Genomic DNA, 17,993 nt, shown 5'->3' with positions numbered 1-17,993 from the left:
ACCTTTGGTTTCGCACCCGTAGTTTCCTTCCTTCGTTTCTCGCCACAGACGCTACCCCTTCAGATAAAGGGTCTCACACAACCATGCTCTATTTTGTGGACTGAAAGGCCTAGCCTCCCTCAGCTGGTAAAAGGGCATTGTTTCTGAGATTCTCCCGCCGGTGGCCGAATCTGCCGCTAGGAATCCGCACGCAGGTTCCAGGAGAGGGATGGGCCCAAACGTCACTTCCGGTAACAACACTGGTGGTGGCGGCGGTGTTAGTAGCTGCACCCTCCACCACAAACGTCAACATTCAGGAGCGTGTGGAAGAGATGACGACTCATGTTTTTGCGCAGGAACCCGGAAGCCCATTGGGAAGCTAGTTTCCTGCACCGGTGGCACGAGGCTGCTTGACCCTTTCCTCACTCGTTGCAAGCCTCGCGCACCCGATTTGAACACAACTCGTCGCGGCGGCGGTTGGGACCGGAGCTAACAGAGGTAAAGAGTCCGGTGCTCCAAAGTGGCAAAGGGCAGCAGGGCCCTTGGGCAACCATTGGCCAAGGCTTGTGCGGAGTTCTTATTGGAGGCCAGTTGTGAGGCTGGGGTGGGACTTCACTCTCCTCTCCACCACCCTGCACGCATACACCTTTCTTACTTTAGTTTGGAACTGCTTTAAGGGGGCTCTCTGCGAAGTCACACCAGTTGTCCATTTATGCCCCCTCTTTTTCAGTCTCTCCATGCATGGCGTACGGAAGCATCCGTACAGTTGCGCGGAACCGGTCTCGCCCTTTCTGTAAGGGAGCTGCGTCCGTGAACTCGCTACCTTACTAGTGAAACTGTGGAGTTTGCATGCTTTTCTAATCCGTATGTCCGGAGGAGCATGTCTCCTAGATTTGGGAGCTGGGACTGGGCGAAGGGGGTACACACTGAGTGTCTAGTTAGTTATGGCTACAAACCCGTGCCTAAATTTGCACAGGATTAGATGACTGTCCAGAGCTTGAGAATAAACATAGGAAGCTGCCATATACTGAGTCAGACCATTGGTCCATCTGGCTCAGTATTGTTTTAACAGACTGGCAGCGACTTCTCCAAGGTTGCAGGCAGGAATCTCTCTCAGCCCTATCTTGGAGATGCTGCCAGGGAGGGAACTTGGAATCTAGATGTTCTTCCCAGAGCGGCTCCATCTCCTGAGGTGAATGTCTTACAGTGCTCACACTTCTAGTCTCCCTTTCGTATGGAACCAGGGTGGACCCTGCTTAGCAAAGGGGACAAGTCATGCTTGCTACTACAAGACCAGAATAAAGTGCTGTTTTATGATGAAATAGTTATCAGGTGAATTGACATCCTAATGACAGAATCTTAAGTATTCTGGAGTGCTGCTGACAGATCACATCCTTTCACTAGAAATTAGTTCCCTGGTTCCTTACTTCCTGCCTTTAGACTTGTACTGTCTGCTTCACATAGGATGGTGAGGCTGTGTACAAGTCTCTCAGGCTTTTCTTTTGACTGGAGGACAAGCAGCGCTCCCCATACAAAGTCTGGTAAAGGTAAAGTGTGCCATCGAGTCGGTATTGACTCTTGGGGACCACAGAGCCCTGTGGTTGTCTTTGGTAGAATACAGGAGGAGTTTACTATTGCCATCTCCTGTGCAGTATGAGATTATTCCTTTCAGCATCTTCCTATATCGCTGCTGCCCGATATAGTTGTTTCCCATAGTCAGGGAAACATACCTGCAGAGATTCGAACTGGCAACCTCTGGCTTGCTAGTCAAGTCATTTCTGGCAGGATCTGTAAAAGAAAGGAAGGTGGTGGAATCATCTCAGTGGCCAGACACTATCTGTGAGCTATTAGTTTCTCCTTTAAATTAATAGTTTAAGTGGGGAACCTATTAGAGCATAAAGAAATAATTTGTTGAGTAAGTACTGAAATAATTTACATGTGCAGGAATTAAACAGGACAATCCCAAAACGTGTAGTTTCAAGGCAGCCTGATTGTGGCATGCCATTTTACCAAGTAGTACAGCAGTAGCAATTTTGTATTTTATTTTAATAGACACCAAAGGATACTAAAATATAGTATCAGAAATGGATTTACTTGGTCAATTACACCAAAACATCATACATAGAGTTGCCATACCCCCCCAAATTCTGGTTTTCACCTTGATTTTAAGCATCTCACCCAGATTGCTTAACCCACCCAGATTCGCCCAGATTTCAGCTTTCATTTTTTGAAAAAAAGCTACGCTCTAGCCCTTGTAGAAGCAGAGTTATGGAGCAAAACATGCAGTCACTATTCTGCTCAAAAATTATTTTCAAGCCAATTTACATAATATGCAAATTAGGCACCCAGATTTTGAAAGCCAGAATATGGCAACCCTAGTCATACAAGACAAGCATGTACCTCTTCACAAGAATACCCCAGAATCGTTGTTAGTATATTTTTTCAAAGAAGAGGCACAAATCTTCTTAGACACTATAGCAAATTGTTAAGTTGTACAGGTGGACCTCACTATACTCGATACCACTATTTGCTCTTCCGCTGATCTGCGGTCTGAAAATAGGCACCTGAGTCCTGATCTCAGCATACACAGATAACAGAAAGAGTTAATAGCCACATATCCGCAGTTCCTAGGTAGACAGATATTACCTCGGAGGTCATTTCCGGCCACCATTTTGTTTCAAGGAGCTATTTTGTAGTCCTCCTGCCCCCCACCAATCTTTTTAACATGATATTTTGAGGGGGAAACCCCAAAATTGGTGATTTAGGGGGGGAGCACTGGACAGTTAGAGTCCTGCAGAGCATGGTGTGGCACTTTTTTGCTCCTATTTCTGCCATTTTTTGCTGTTTTGTGCCCTTCTTTGCCCTGCAGGAACCTAACCCACCATTCCCCATAGACTCAATGCCTAATTGAATTGAATTATTATTATTATTAAATTGAATTATTATTATTATCTGCAGTTTCATTCTCCACAGAAAACAGTGGGAACAGAACCCTTGCCGATAATGAGGTATACCCATATGTAACTTTTATGGGTATAACTGCACATCACACAGAAGAAATTTTAAAACTTCCTGTTCTGATCTGTCAGTCAGTCACCTCTTCAAATTCATATATTGCCCATTATAGCAGAGAGGCCTATAGTGGTAGAGCACATGCTTTGCATGATTAAGGTCCTACATTCAGTCCCTAACATTCCAGGAGTCAAGCTTGGAAAAGATCCCTTCTGAGAGCGCTACAACAAAATGTATCGATACTAAAGGATAAGACTGTGTCTTTCCAAAGGCATATTCATGATTTTGCCATCCATTCTGGAACCTGTTGTTGCACCCTTCTTTTTTTACACTTGTGACCTATGTGTACAATTTCTCTAGCACTGGTGTTTTTGCTTTCCTTTACATATTTGTAAAGAGTGGAGGTAGCACGGTTGGCATTTATAATTGGCATCTGTTTGTGTCTCTGTAGAGTGAGTGAACTGTTTTTCCACTGGGCTATATATTGACCATAAATACTGACTGGTATCCCAGACTAACATTGTATATACCAGCTAAAGTTCTGTACATGCAGTAGGGAAGGGGCATTTTTCACCAATTTCCCCCCTTTCCTCTGCAGGCCTTTGTGACTCCCTGAAATAAGCCCCTGAGGACTACAAGATCTTCGGGGACATATTTGGGGTGGTAAAGTGGGCTACAGAAGGTAGGGATGTGCACGAACCTGTTCTGCGTTCTATTCTTAGTATGCCAAACAGGTTCAGAACCCTGTGTTTGAACGTAGGAGTGGAGGTGGCTAAGAACGGGGGAGGGTACCCTTTCCCCCTCCACCCCACATCCTCCTCCAGCGCTCTGCAGATAAATAGTCCAGTGGAGCGGCAGCATACCTCCCTGCCACCCATTGCTTCTGTGACTGGAAGTGCCTTGTGTGCATCACAGGCATGCGCATGCAGATCACACACATGACGTGCTCCCACCCACTATGCGCACCCACACACACACAAGGCACTTCCAGTCATGGAAGCAACAGGCGGGGTGGGGGCGGGGTGGTATGCTGCTGCTCCGTGGGACTATTTATACTATTTATCTGCAGAGCACCAAAGGGGAGTGCACCCTCCCCCATCCTTAAAGCCACCCTTGCCCCACCATTGGCTCGAAGGGAGCCAGTTCCGTGCACATCCCTAACAGAAGGAAGGGAGAACAGGCAAATGTTGTGTCTGCCCAGTTGCACGCAACATTATTCAGTGCATGCAATGTTAGTCTGGATTTCAGACACTGGGTTTTGAGTAAAACACTCCTGCTTTCAATACATAGTGTTGCTTTGGGACATTATGAGATCTAGTCCTGTTTTGTCATGGATAAGTGTGAGATTATCATTGCTACTCCTTCATCCTTCCTCTTGCACTTTTCCTTTGTAACTGAGTCTTGTGCAGTGCATTTGGTCTGATATCCCACCTATGTCTCTTACACAGCTGCAACCTTGCAGGTGTGCCAGTGCAAAGTGGCAACCAATGGTTTGCACTTCTTGGGTATGGCTCTGTCAAGCTCACATAGAGCTTGACTAGGACTGGGGTTTGATTGGTCTTGTGCAGTACAAGCATAAGCATGTTTCAAATTAGGACTGCTGCCTAACAGCACAATCCTGTGCATGTTTACCCAGAAAGCTCTCCTGTGTTCAAAGGGGCTTTCTCCTAGATGCATGTGTAGGATTGCAGTCTCAGTGTTCTTTGAATTGTAGATGTACAGCTTGATCTTATGCAAGTTAGGCATAACTGACTATGCATAGGATCAAGATATTTATCAGATGTGGAACAGCTGCTGTGGCAGATTAATCAGTCTAAATTGTGGAACATTGCCATACTTCTGAATAGATTTGGGCAGATTATTGTGTTTGCACTTCAGTAAATGCTGTTGAGACTCTGGTCAAATGTTTTTATCTTAACTGCCCAAATTTGCAATATATATATAGAAATTAAGCATGAAAACATTATTAATTAAGCTTTAACAAATAATACAATAATAAATGTAAACTCTAATAAATAGCTATAGTTTTTAAAGCATCTACAAAAGAGAATAGCAACATTAAAAATGCATGTTACAATGAGTGCTATAATATTTATTGGTAAGGACATACCACTATCATATAATTTGTGTGCTCATAAATTTAAGGGATCAGGAATTTATGACAAAAATATCAATCTGGTGTCCAGAATAATATATCGTTCCTTCAGATGGCCTCCATTGATTATGGTGTATATTTTCAAATGCAGAAAGTTGCAGGGGTGACAGAGGCATATGAGTATACATGCATTTACAAATGTTATAATAATCCACAGTGGTGTTAGGGCAGATATTAAGAGGAAAAACATTATTGTGTGTCTGTGTGTTGTATATAAAGGCTTACCTCCCTATCCATGGACTTAAAATCTGTGGTTTCCCATATCCGCAGTCGGGTAATGGACATCCGACCTTGGCATATGCAAAAAAAAAAAACCTGGCCAAGAAGGTCATGTATCTGCAGGTTGAGTAGCCAGAAATGACCTTGGAGGTCATTTCTGGCCATCATTTTTAGCATGGGAGACATTTATGGTTCATTTCTTTTTTTTAAAAAAACAACAACCGTGATTTTCCACCAAATTTCAGGGAGTTTTGGACTTGCAGGGGGCATCCATGGACTCCTGAAGGCCTGTGGAGCACAGTAGAGCACTTTAGTTGGTCCATTTTAGCATTGGGGGGGGGCAGTTGGGGGGGTTGAGTCTGGATGTCTAACCCCCATGATCCCATAGGCTCGATTCATTAGCTGCAGTTTCCATACCCACGGTAATCTGGGAATGGTACCTCCGCAGATAATTAGGTACTCCTGTACATTGAAGAGAGAGGGTATCTGGGTGAGAGATGCGAGTTTCAAAAGCCAACAGTATAAATCTACAGATCTTTGCTGTATTACCTTGTGCTAGATCAGGCCTGCTCAACATTCCTCCCAGCTGTTTTTGAACTACAGCTCCCAAAATGCCCAGCCACAGTGGCCAAGAGCCAGAGATTATGAGATTTGTAGGCCAACATCTGCAGGAGGACTGAAGTTGAGCAGGCCTGTGCTAGATAGTGTTTATAATAAAAGATGAGGTTTTACCAGAGATGTTCTAAAAGTGAGGTCCTGAAATTTCCATCTGGATTGCTGAAAAGCTAAGCATAATTGCTGGGTGGGGATAAATCCTTGGCAAGCTACAGAAAGGCTTAAATGTATAGTTTTATAGTAATCATTGGTTGGCCTGTAGTTATGTGGGTTAATCTGTTTTATCTGTCCAGTCTGTTTAGTTGGTACTTATAAGCGGAACAAAAAAGTGTTACTGTTTTTAGTAACACTGATAACCCAAGTAAGTGCGTAGGATTGCAAGATTCTGTACTGTTAATTCTCCTTACATAAAGATCTCTCTTATGCTAATATGGCTGTCGGATTCAGGCACCTCTTAGTTTTGGTGGCTGTTTTCCTGCTTAGGAACCCCACAAAAGCTGAAACTTAAGCACTTTACTAAAGCAATACTAGACTCTTTATAAAAATGTATATATGACATTTATCTTGTGTACATTTTTGCTTGCATTTTAGTATATTCTTATTACCTGTCTTGAGTCTTAAAGTAAAGAAAAGTGTGCCATCAAGTCTATTTCGACTCCTGGTGCCCACAGAGCCCTGTGGTTTTCTTTGGTAGAATACAGCAGGGGTTTACCATGGCCGCCTCCTGTGTAGTATAAGATAATGCCTTTCAGCACTTCCTATACTGCTGCTGCCCGATATAAGTGTTTCCCATAGTCTGGAAAACATACCAGTGGGGATTCGAACCTGTAACCTTCTGCTTGTTAGTCAAGCATTTCTCTGCTGTGCCTGCCACTTAATTTAAATTTAAAAATGAGAAGCATTCTATAGAGCAGTACTGAGCATAATTATTATTATTATCATTATTATTACATTTTATATCCTGCTCTTCCTCCAAGGAGCCTAGAGCGGTGTACTACATACTTAAGTTTCTCCTCACAACAACTCTGTGAAGTAGGTTAGGCTGAGAGAGAAGTGACTGGCCTAGAGTCACCCAGCTAGTAGCATGGCTGAATGGGGATTTGAACTCAGGTCTCCCCGGTCCTAGTCCAGCACTCTAACCACTACACCACGCTGGCTCCCTACTTATTGGGCTTGCAAGAAGTAGGGGTATGCAGAACCGGTTCAAACATTAACCAGCCACAAAAAGGCAGCCAATCTGAGTTTGAACTGGGCCTGGTCTATTATGAACTAGCTTGACAGTTCGAGGGGCTATGCTTGTAAAGGAGAACCCAAGGGGAATCCTCCCTTTAAAAGGCTTCTGAGGGCAGCTGGGGAGGGGGGGCGGCAAGACAGCACCTCACTGGCGCTGATGGCTCCAGTAAACCCCAGCACTCCCCCCAGCAGAGCAGCCCTTGTGGCAGCAGCACAGTTCCAGCCTCTGTGCTTGGATGGAGGCCAGAATCACACCACCTTGTGGCCATGTTGCTTGGGGAGAGTGCTGGGGCTTAGAGGGCACCTTTCTGCCACCTCCTCTTACAGCCCCCCAGCCGCCCTTAGAGGCAGGATTCCCCTTTACAAGCATAGCCCATTGAACTGTTCCGACTCAGTTTGATTGAACAGACCGAACCACCATTCACAATCGAATGGACTGAACCGCTGTTCTCAAATGGAACGGACCGCCATTTGCAGATTGGTGGTTTGGGTAAGATTTGAACCAAAACGCAAAAAATGGTCCCATGCATACCCCTAGCAAGAAGTTACTTTGTTCTGAAAAAGAGAAGCTTTTGTTCTGTCAGTAGCTGTTATGAACACATCTTTTGTTTCTAGGCTATGGCCAGAATGTAATCTGGTTCCGCAAAGGATCGGAAGCCTGTGTTACAAAAATAAGCCAAAACACTTACAGTGCTTGCAAATTGGTGTAAGTGCTATTGATAATTGACAAATTCACCAACCATCCAGGCAAGTTGGCAACCAAACCTGATTTAAATCAGTTTGTTCTGTTGTTGTCATTCAGTTCTTACTTATGCCAGCTGTTTGCTGTGGACTGTGCAGAATTCATCCAAAGTGGTTGTCTATCATTTATGTAATGATCTTGCAGATAAAATAAGAGGCACAAGTGCCTCATGCATTCTGTTCTCCAAATCCGTAATGTCTGCAGTAGATCTCTTGCATCTCCCTCACCTGGGAGTTGGGCAAGCTGTCTCTATATTCATGTTCACTCGTATCTGATTTGATTTGATTAGCAATGGCTGCAGTGCACATTTACTCTATAAAGCCTAGTAAGATTTAGCACCTGTTTAACTTAACATTGTCTGTTTCTGAGGGTGCTTTTGCAAATTGTTGTCTCAAAACTCTGCTGTTTAAAGGCTCATAATCAAGCTCTTAAGGCTTCTCTCCCTTTCTTTCTGACCTACACAATTTGTGCTTCTGCTGTGAGACTACTTGTCAGCAGGTCATTCTGGAGGGCTGGGTCTCTGGAGACAAGAAAAACTGTGTCAGTAGTTCATATTTGTAATGTTTCACTTGTTTTACTCAATGGCCATAACCTTTTTCCTGTCTTGTGTGCTTTTTAGATCTTTAAAACTGTAGTTTGGTTTGTAGACAGTGTTCTGCCAAATGCTGCTTTCTCTTTTAAGCATATTTAAAACAGGTTTTATTATCTAGGCATGCTGTTTTGCAGGTTAGAAGCAGTGTTACCTCTAAGGCATGCGCACATGCCTGGCGTCACAAGTTGTTGGTGTCCACTCAGTTAATTTTAGATTTTGCTCATGTTGAATCAGGGAGGCCCCATTCTGAATGCATGTGTGCATGAACTACCTTGCTACTCCCGCCCAGAACAAAAAGTCATTCCACACACAGATGAAAACAATTAGAGAGAACACTGGTTAGAAGAGAGTACCAGCTTAGGGCTTTGGGATTGAACTCAAAAGCCTGTTCTTCATAGTTTGCCTGCATAAGTGTTGCTAAAATAAGTGAGTGGTGAGGAACTCTGAGCTTACACAGCTTTCCTTCTCCTTTTTAGTAAATACAAGCTATTATTGAAATGCTTACTGTAGGTGCCTAATTTACAAGGTGGCTGAACTAGACTTCAGGGAGGATATTGTTTTTAATTGCAGTCTGCAGCAGAAGTAACTGACTGTTCGGGCATCTGGACTCATAGTTTTCAGGAACAGAGTGGCTTAAAATAGAAGATATAGTTTGGATGTCTACTAAATGCTTGTGCTTCAGTCATGACTTCTTGTCTAACTGATAAGCTTCAGCAAAAAAAACAACCTGGCGTTTCCTCAAAAGTGCTTAAAAATAGTTATTTAGGCTCTAGTCCTTTATGCAGTTGGGTTGTTTAAATCTCACTGAAAGCAACAGGATTTAAGCAAGCTAGATGTGTACAAGATTGCAGCCTAGCATGTATTGCCATTACTCTTTTTCCAAGTGCAGTTTGTTTATATAGGCAATGTCATTGCTCCCTTACTTGTATTCAGTGCTGGAAAACAAAATATATGCTGTCCTAAACCAGCTGGTTCAGTAAGTAGCCTTCAAATCTGGAACTAATAAAATGTTTTATTTACTTTGACCAAAACATGTCCCTGTAGTGTAGGGAATGATGGCTGGTATTCAACCCTGTCACCTGCAGTTCTAAAAACACTTGTGCATATGTACCAAAAAGGGGGTGCAGCCCCTTGCATCTCATGAGATATCACTCCAAGAAGCCTTTGACCTTAGTGGGAGCTTTATGGAGAATGGGGGACTGTAGTGGAAAGAGCAGCTGAAAGCACCCTTGCATGAGCAGAACATCACCTGCAGCTTTTTGGATGCAGCTGAAACTAGAGGAAGAAAAGGGGGGAAATTGATGTTGAATTAAATTGATGTTCATTTCAGCATATAGATATGCCTGTGTGAGCTCCAGCTTGACACAGAAGCAAAAGGCTAGCATAAGTAGTAGTAATATGTGTGTATATGGAGTCATTCACCAAGTAGTTTCAATAAAGCTTTGCTTTTCTAAAACACCTTGAGTTAGGAGTTTGTATGTCAGGTTTGTTGTTGTAACACACCAAGTATCAACCGTTAATAGTTTTCATTATGTTTTAGGGACTCGCAAATTTAAAATGCCCCTGACTCACAATAAACCCAGAAAACAGAAACATTTTTTATGCAAGGTCACATACAGAGGTGCTCTCAGTGACTGCACTCAACTGTTAAACTCCCTTCCCTAGAGGCTCCCCAAAGTGTGAGCCCAAGTTAGTTCCAGAAAAGTGATAAGACTTTTGTTTGAATTGGCATGTTATGGCTTGCAGATGTGTCAAAGGCATCAGAATAATTTTTTTAGCCACACCCTATGTGGAGGGATATAAAAATTATTTTAGATAGTGGCACCAATATCTAATTTCTGGGTCACCTAGTACCTGGGACTGTTGCAGCATTATTGAGCAGATTCTTGGGATCGCAGGAATAATGTTTGAATGCTGGTTACCCACACTGGTATGATCAAGTGAACCCATGCCACACTGGAAATCAGTTCTGTCCTGTGGTGAAAGCAAGCATCTGTCATCTAGGATCTGAGGTAAGGTGGCAGAGCTTGCACTGCTGATCACGTGAACACACATCTCTTGCCCATCTTCCTGTCACCCGTGAAACCACCATAGATACCTCTACCTACAGCAGACACCACACACAGATGCTCTAGCATCCAGACCCTACTCCATGGTTCCTAAGCACCACCACCTTTGGCTACACTCTGCCTGGCAAAACACCATGTCACACTCACCAGCAACACCCTCCTACACCTGTCTCACTGCCCATACTCCTTCCTCACAATATGCCATGGCCAGAAATACATGGCCATCATCCCCACACTCCATCAGTTCTGCATCAGCCAGAAATTCATCAAGGGCATCTCTAGGAAGTGATTAAGGAAACTGCACCTGTTAAATGTCTGCCTAGATGCATCCCTCCCCAGCCCAATGTCTAATGAGCCCCTGGTGGCGCAGTGGTAAAACTGCCGCCCTGTAACCAGAAGGTTACAAGTTCAATCCTGACCAGGGGCTCAAGGTTGACTCAGCCTTCCATCCTTCCGAGGTCGGTAAAATGAGTACCCAGAATGTTGGGGGCAATATGCTAAATCATTGTAAACCGCTTAGAGAGCTCTGGCTATAGAGCGGTATATAAATGTAAGTGCTATTGCTATTGCTATTGCTAACTGAAAGATCAAGGCAAAGTGTGGGTGCATGGAGCCTAATTTCTAAAGCCATCGTGATATACCAGACTCTACAAAGTATTTATAGCTTATACAGTATGCAAGTTAAGATGGACACCTCACAATTTACATTCTTTTTAGGGCATGAGTGCAAATGTAAACTTAACTATCATCTTAAACTGAAAGATTTTGGATTACCAGCTGTTTTAAAACAGAAAATCTGATTAGACACTATGGGGAAGATCTTACCTAGACCCCAAAGTAGAACTTCCTGATGTTGAACACTAAAAACTTAGTTGAAGGTTTTACAAAGATAAAGTCACACACACCCCATCTGAAAAAACACAATTAAATAAAATTAGTGGATTCCATAATAGTGACAGTTGCTCCCACCTCATGATTATTCAGCCGTGAATAAGGACACAACAAGCAGCAGGTAATTTGTGTTCACTTTAAATCTGTACTTCATGTTTTCCTTTTTTCTTAAACACACAATGCTTTTAACAACCATGTCTAAAACTACAGACTCTTTTCCCAGACATTTCCCATGAACCTCACAGTTCTCGTTGATTTAATTTCCCCCAGGATGGTGTTATCAGCAAAATAGTGTAAAAGTTGTACACAAGTGACGTAGCCACACACTCAGACACAGACACTGCAGCCATTCTCGCACATGTATACACATACTCCTCACCCGTTCCAGCATGTAGCTCGCCCTGGAAAGCTGGTGTTCTGTGCTAGCTGCCCCACCCCCAAGGCTCAGATGGCCTCCACACATGTGCAGAGGCCATCTAAGTCCTGGGGTTGGAGGCTGGGGCAGCCGGTAGGGAACGCCAACTTTCTGGCGGCTAGGGTGAGGGGCGTGCTGGAACAGGTAAGGGGCGGGAGTGGGAGGCAGGACCTGTAGCCAGCAGGAAAGCTAGTAACTGGCTGTACATGTGCAGGTGCCATCTGAGCGCTAGGAGCAGGGCAGCTGGAGGGGCAGAGCAGTGAGGACCAAGAGGGCACAGTTACATTGGGCCAGCACTGGGGTGTGGCCATTGGGCCAGAGGAGCAGGGTCAGGGCAACTGGAGGGGCAGAGTGGTAAGTCAGCTGCCATGTTTGTTGTAGGCAGCGCTGTGGGCACTGTAACCTCAAATTTGTACTGTGCAGACTCTTTTAGCACTAAAGATTCATTTTTCTATCTCTTAAAATGCAACTTTGAGGATCAGTTGTGAAATAACCATCGATTGGGTCCCAGGGGGGATATAAAAAGGCACTTTTCTGGCATGCAGACTAAAGGCTGAAGCTATGCAAATGGACTACAAAATCATCATTTATATATCACTTCCTCGGTCCAAAAAAAATGTCACCAACCCTTTAAATCCCTGTTCAAAAGAGAAAAACTTTAAACTGCTCTATCCAAGCCATTTTTGAATGGATCGTCACCAAATTTGCAGGGGAGATTTAAGTAATAGAATGTTCAAGGCTTATAATGGTGGAACATTGAAAACAATCTCCATCTTAACGATACTAGCACAATTGTGCCAGTATAATCAGGGTCATTTAAGCAGCTCTAGGACATGCCAAGCTGACACTTGACAATGGTTTCTAGTACTAGCCTTCTGAAATCTTGGATCAGGAGTGTGTGTGGGTTGGTTGGTTTTTAAATAGCCAACCATTCTCTGATAGGTAGGTAGAATTCTCTGGGGTTCCAATATTAGCTATATCTCCACTTGTTGCTTGATTTTAATTAAGGTCTGTAGAAAAGCCTCTTTCTGTCTTTCTAGGTGAACTGTTTACATCTCACATTTGAGAATATGTCAGATTGGAGGCGCTTTACAAGCCTAGCTTTGTACTGTAGAGTGAATGAAGCTTGCCACTAACTGTGGCTTGGGTTTATTCAAAAACTAAGATAGTTACACTAACCACCTCTTTCTTTTGGGACAACTGCTCCATTCTCCCTCCCCACACCCCAAGTTGCAGTCTTATCCCTAAAATGTGGTTTTTCCCGCTGTCTGTAATTGTTTCTGACATGAAGGCTGATTTGTCCTTTTAATTATTTTATCCTATCTGCATATCAAGACCTGAGTTACTTGTATGTGCTTTCTGAAAGCTTGATGAGTTGATGGCTTTCCAATAGCTCATCACTTCTTCAATGGTAAAGGGGGTATGAAACTTGCGAGGCCACAGTTGCCGAATGCTGTGCAGCTTAATGTGGGTGGTTCAGACGTACCCATGCTGCTGCAGGCATCTAAAAAACGTTTTCAGATGCCTGCAGTGGCATGGGCAGTTCTGAACAGCCTGCGTATTAGCACTCTCTTTCTCTCTGTGCATCTGACCACTATTTTGTAAATAGCAGAATCGTAAGTTTTAGAATGCCAGTACCTGTTCTTGGATTTTGGAGTTCAGGTTAAGAAAGCTAATATTGTTTTCTTAGAGTCTGAGGTCTTTAGAGGTCCAGAGTTTGAGGTCTCTGCAAATGATTAAACATGCAAGTTCATTTATTCTAAAAAGGGATATTATATAACAGTTTTTTCGCTTTCCTATAAATCATACTTCATGCTTCTCTTCTTCTTCTTTTTAAATTCTGCAATATTTTGCATGAAAATAACTTTAATACTGCACACAGGTACATCAGCTTGGTAAGATTTAAGCATGCATAACTGCAGCCTTTGTTTTCTTGTTCTTACAAATGTGAGTTAATTTATTGCTTTACATTGTTATTAAAATATTCTGCTTTACAGCAAAAAAGTTCTTAAAGTCGTTTACATAGCAAAAGGTATAAATAAATGGTTACTTGTACCCAAATGAGTCACAAGTGTGCATGCTCTCTCTCACGTGCACGCACACTCACACAAGCACGACACCAGCAACAGTCTTTGGAGAGCTGCTATGCTGGGCAGTGGTCCCTCTTAATTTTTTTTCATTTCTGTGAGCAATGAGTTTTGTTCTGGGCAGCAGAATCAAGGCACTGATTCAGAGTGGGGTCTTCCTAATTCAACCTGAGCGGGATCTAAAATTAACTGAGCAGACATCAGAAAACTTGTGGGCGTGTGCATGCCTTAGAGGGAACAGTGATGCTGGGCTGAATTGGGGTATTTGCTTGCTCCCTACTAAATATAAAGAGCCATCACTTTAAAGATGCTTTTTATTTAGTGAGCAGGTTTTAAAAGAACTAATCTGTGTCTTCTTTTTCCTGTTTACAACCTTCAGGCTTGCAGATGGGTCAAGGGCTGTGGAGAGTGGCCAGGAACCAGCAGCTACAACACCAGGGATATACAGGGCAAGGCTATCTTTCTAGAGAACATGGTAAAAGGATAGCTGCTAACAGTGTTTCAAACGCCAGCCATCGGAAGCCTACTCAAGGAGGCATTGACATTTACCATCTGTTAAGAACTCGGAAATCGAAAGAACAAGAAGGGTTCATCAACCTGGAAATGTTGCCTCCTGAGCTTAGCTTTACCATTTTGTCATACCTGAATGCAACAGACCTCTGCTTGGCTTCATGTGTCTGGCAGGATCTCGCTAATGATGAGCTTCTATGGCAAGGGTAAGTTAATGAGAGGTCATGGGCACAGGTTACAGCAGGCAATTAGATCCAGAATTTCTAGTCCATGCCACTTGCTTGTTTAAACAAAACATCAGAAGTGAAAAGTTACTTTGTAACTGTAATGAGGGCTAATAAGCTATTTTTGCACTCTCTCTTAAGGTTCATGTGAGCAAGTACTGGCTATGGAAATTCCAACTTAAACTTGATAAGGGAAGAGTGTTGGAAATTCAGTAGTTGTTAAGTGTGACTTTGAGTTAAAAAAAAAAAAAAGGAGTGGTCATTCTGGTCACACAGATGCATTTCAGAGATAGTTACTGTGTTTGCATGTGCTTTCCACCTTTGTGGAAGATGCTCATATTTATTTATTTATTTTCCATCCTTCCTCCAAGGATCTCAGAGTGTTGCACAAAGTTCTGTCTCCCTAGCTTTTATTTCCCCCAACAAGCTGGTGAAGTAGCTTGAGAGCATGTGATTGGCCCAAGGTTTCTCAGCAATGTTTGTGACTGAACAGGGCTTTGAACTTAGGTTCAAAGGGATAGTTATTTTATGCTGCTAAATAGAAGAGAACCACTGCATGGAAAGTGCCTCTTTGCCCAGTTACTGAGGTTGGTTTTATTTATTTATTTAGTACATTTCTATACAAAAAAGTCCCATACAAAAAAGTCCCTGGGCAGTTCACAATCTAATTTATGTAACTTTATATCTTAAGAATTAAAACTATTCTTCATAATACAACAGTTCATACAATTAAAGTTTAGAAGAAATAAAGCATTTTATTATTTATTTATTTATAATATTTATATCCCACCCCTCCAGCACATCGCTTCTCAGGGGAGCTTACAATAAAAGCATAAAAACAAAAGATCCAAGATTTTTTTAAAGAGTAAACAGCGAATAATCATAAAACACAATAAAATGCAGCAGATAAAAGTATAACAGCAGCTAGGATTAAAACAAGATGATAATCACAGCCAGTCTTTAAAAACTTCCTTTAAAAAGAGGGTTTTAAAGCTCTTCTTAAAACTAAGCAAAGAGGGAGACTTACAAAGGCCTTCTTAGAGGGCATTCCAAAGATGGGGTGCCACTTTAAAAAAAAAAGATTGGGTGCACTTACTGAGAGAACTCTAACCCTGGGCCCCCCCAACTGCATTTATACCAATGGTGGGCCGAGAGAGGGGCTCGATTGGATGATCTGAGGGCCCGGCAGATTCATATAGGCAAATGTGGTCCAAAAGGTATCTTGGTCCCAAGCAGTGTACAGCTTCAGAGGTCAAAAGCAGCACTTTGAATATGGCCCAGAAGCAAACTGGCAACCAGTGAAGCTGCCGCAGTATTGGTGTAATATTTGTGTAGTGACTAGCCTTGTATGGAATCTCCTATTTGGTGGTGCTAACTTACCAATATTGAGAGTGGTTTTCTAAAAGTTGGAACATTATAGTAATGGCTGAACTGACTGAGTGTGTTAGGTTATATGCAGGGCTGCGGAAATCCACTCGTGAACTCGTCTAAGCTGAGTGAAAAATGATGCCCGACGAGTGCCGCCTCCTGGCGCCACCTCCTGGAATTGCTCCTCACAAGCAGCCCCACCCTCCCTCCCTCCCAGCCCCGACTCTCAAGTTGCAGCAAGAGCAAGCAGCCAGCAGTGAGTCAGTGACTTCGCTCAGCCAGTACTGATGAGAGAGTCGAAAAGAGCCCCGCCTGCCCTCCCAGCTCCGACTTGCAAGTTGCAGAGAGCGAGCAGCCGGCGGTGAGTCAGTGACTTCACTCAGATAGCACTGCACGCAACTTCATGCTGCGTGTCTCTCTTCTTGACTCTCTAATAATTCAGCTATTACATTTGATATTTATTAACTCTAGATAAAAACTTGTTGCTCACACACCCATTCTCAAAGCACTTCTCTAGTGGAGAGCATGCATTTTAGAGGAAGGAAAGCTGGTCATAATGTAATACAGGTATCTGCATCTTTACTGATCACAGAGGCTTTACTGTGTGCATTAATCCTGGATGCAATTGCAACTTCACTTTAATGGAGTCTGCCCTCCAGAGAAACAGGCTGCCTTTGATCACACAGTGATTCAGTGTAGGGCTGATTCACACCATAATTATTGCATGCCAGCAGTTCATTCTTGAGGACAAGTTGTGTCTGTCTCTTTTGATACGATATGCTGAATATTTATATACCGCTTGTCAACAAAAGTTCCCAAAGAAACATAAGACAGACACCAGCAACAGCCCCTGGATGGATGCTGTGCTGGGGTTGGATAGAGCCAGTTGCTCTCCCCCTGCTAAATAAAGAGAATCACCACTTTAAAAAGGTGTCTCTTTTGTTCAGTTAGCAGGGAAACTGAATACAGTTATCCTGTATGAAAATGATTGCTCCACCAATATTAGTCAGCCCTAAGTCTTGGTTCTTGGGATCAATGCCACTCAATGTTTTTCCCACATAAATGTATCTAGTATAGATCCTACCAAGTTATGGCAGAGTTATGAACAGCATAACAAGTACCTTATTTACCCAACTAGAAGGCAACTTTGAATTTAAAATGATGCCTTAAAAGACAAAGGCTAAATACAGGTTATACCTGTATTCACCCAAAAGAAAGAGGACTCTGAATTTAAGATGACCACCCCATTCCCCTCATATTTAGCAAGATCTGGGGGGAAACCTTATCTTGGATTCAGGTAAATACAGTTTTACTTTGACCTGCGAAGAGGATAAGCAAGCTACCAGCAAAGAATGCATATATTTGCATTTTTAAAAGAATACTATCACTTGACACTAGCATAGAAGATTAGCTGGTATCCATGGGAGGATCACTCAAAAAGATAACATTGCATTATACTGTGATGCATATAGAATTAATAAAAATGTCAGATTCTTGTCTATCTACACACACACCCCACACAGAATTCCCATGGTGCCAGTGGTTTAAGGCATACATACAGAGAAGCTAGAATTAGGAAACCAAGATAAAGTGCTAAATCTAAACCAAGATACTAAAGGCATTGTAGGTTGGTTCTAAAATATTGTTTGCTATGATATTCATTTTCAAAGGCAGGCAGCCATTGTAATATTTCACTGAATGGCAAATGCATGTTATAAGAAGTCTTGAGAAACAGAATAATTATGCTTGTTTATGCATATATGATCATCGTTGAGTGTGTTTATACAATGTGGCAGACTGGTGTAGCTTCTTCCCAATAGCAAGTGTACCACCATAGCTCGAGGAGTAAAATGTTTGTCTGGCTGATGAACTGGGCCAACGT

At 42.8% G+C, this 17,993-nt stretch overlaps 2 protein-coding genes across 2 annotated transcripts in view; one reads left to right on the top strand and one right to left on the bottom strand.

The window, feature by feature from the left end:
- Positions 1–221, bottom strand: part of CEP44 (centrosomal protein 44) — a 36,694-nt gene extending 36,473 nt beyond the window's left edge. Inside the window, exon 1 of the mRNA XM_053256164.1 lies at positions 3–221. The gene's annotated coding sequence lies outside the window, so the exon portion shown is untranslated. The remainder of the gene's footprint in view (positions 1–2) is intronic.
- Positions 222–251: 30 nt separating this feature from the next.
- Positions 252–17,993, top strand: part of FBXO8 (F-box protein 8) — a 30,468-nt gene continuing 12,726 nt past the window's right edge. The window contains exons 1-2 of the mRNA XM_053256166.1: positions 252–477; positions 14,389–14,725. Coding sequence (XP_053112141.1) covers positions 14,397–14,725 — 329 coding nt within the window. The 5' untranslated portion in view covers positions 252–477; positions 14,389–14,396. The remainder of the gene's footprint in view (positions 478–14,388; positions 14,726–17,993) is intronic.

This window comes from Hemicordylus capensis, chromosome 5 (assembly GCF_027244095.1).
Source record: "Hemicordylus capensis ecotype Gifberg chromosome 5, rHemCap1.1.pri, whole genome shotgun sequence".
Classification (NCBI taxonomy): Eukaryota; Metazoa; Chordata; class Lepidosauria; order Squamata; family Cordylidae; genus Hemicordylus; species Hemicordylus capensis.
This window is presented reverse-complemented; position numbering and strand designations above follow the sequence as displayed.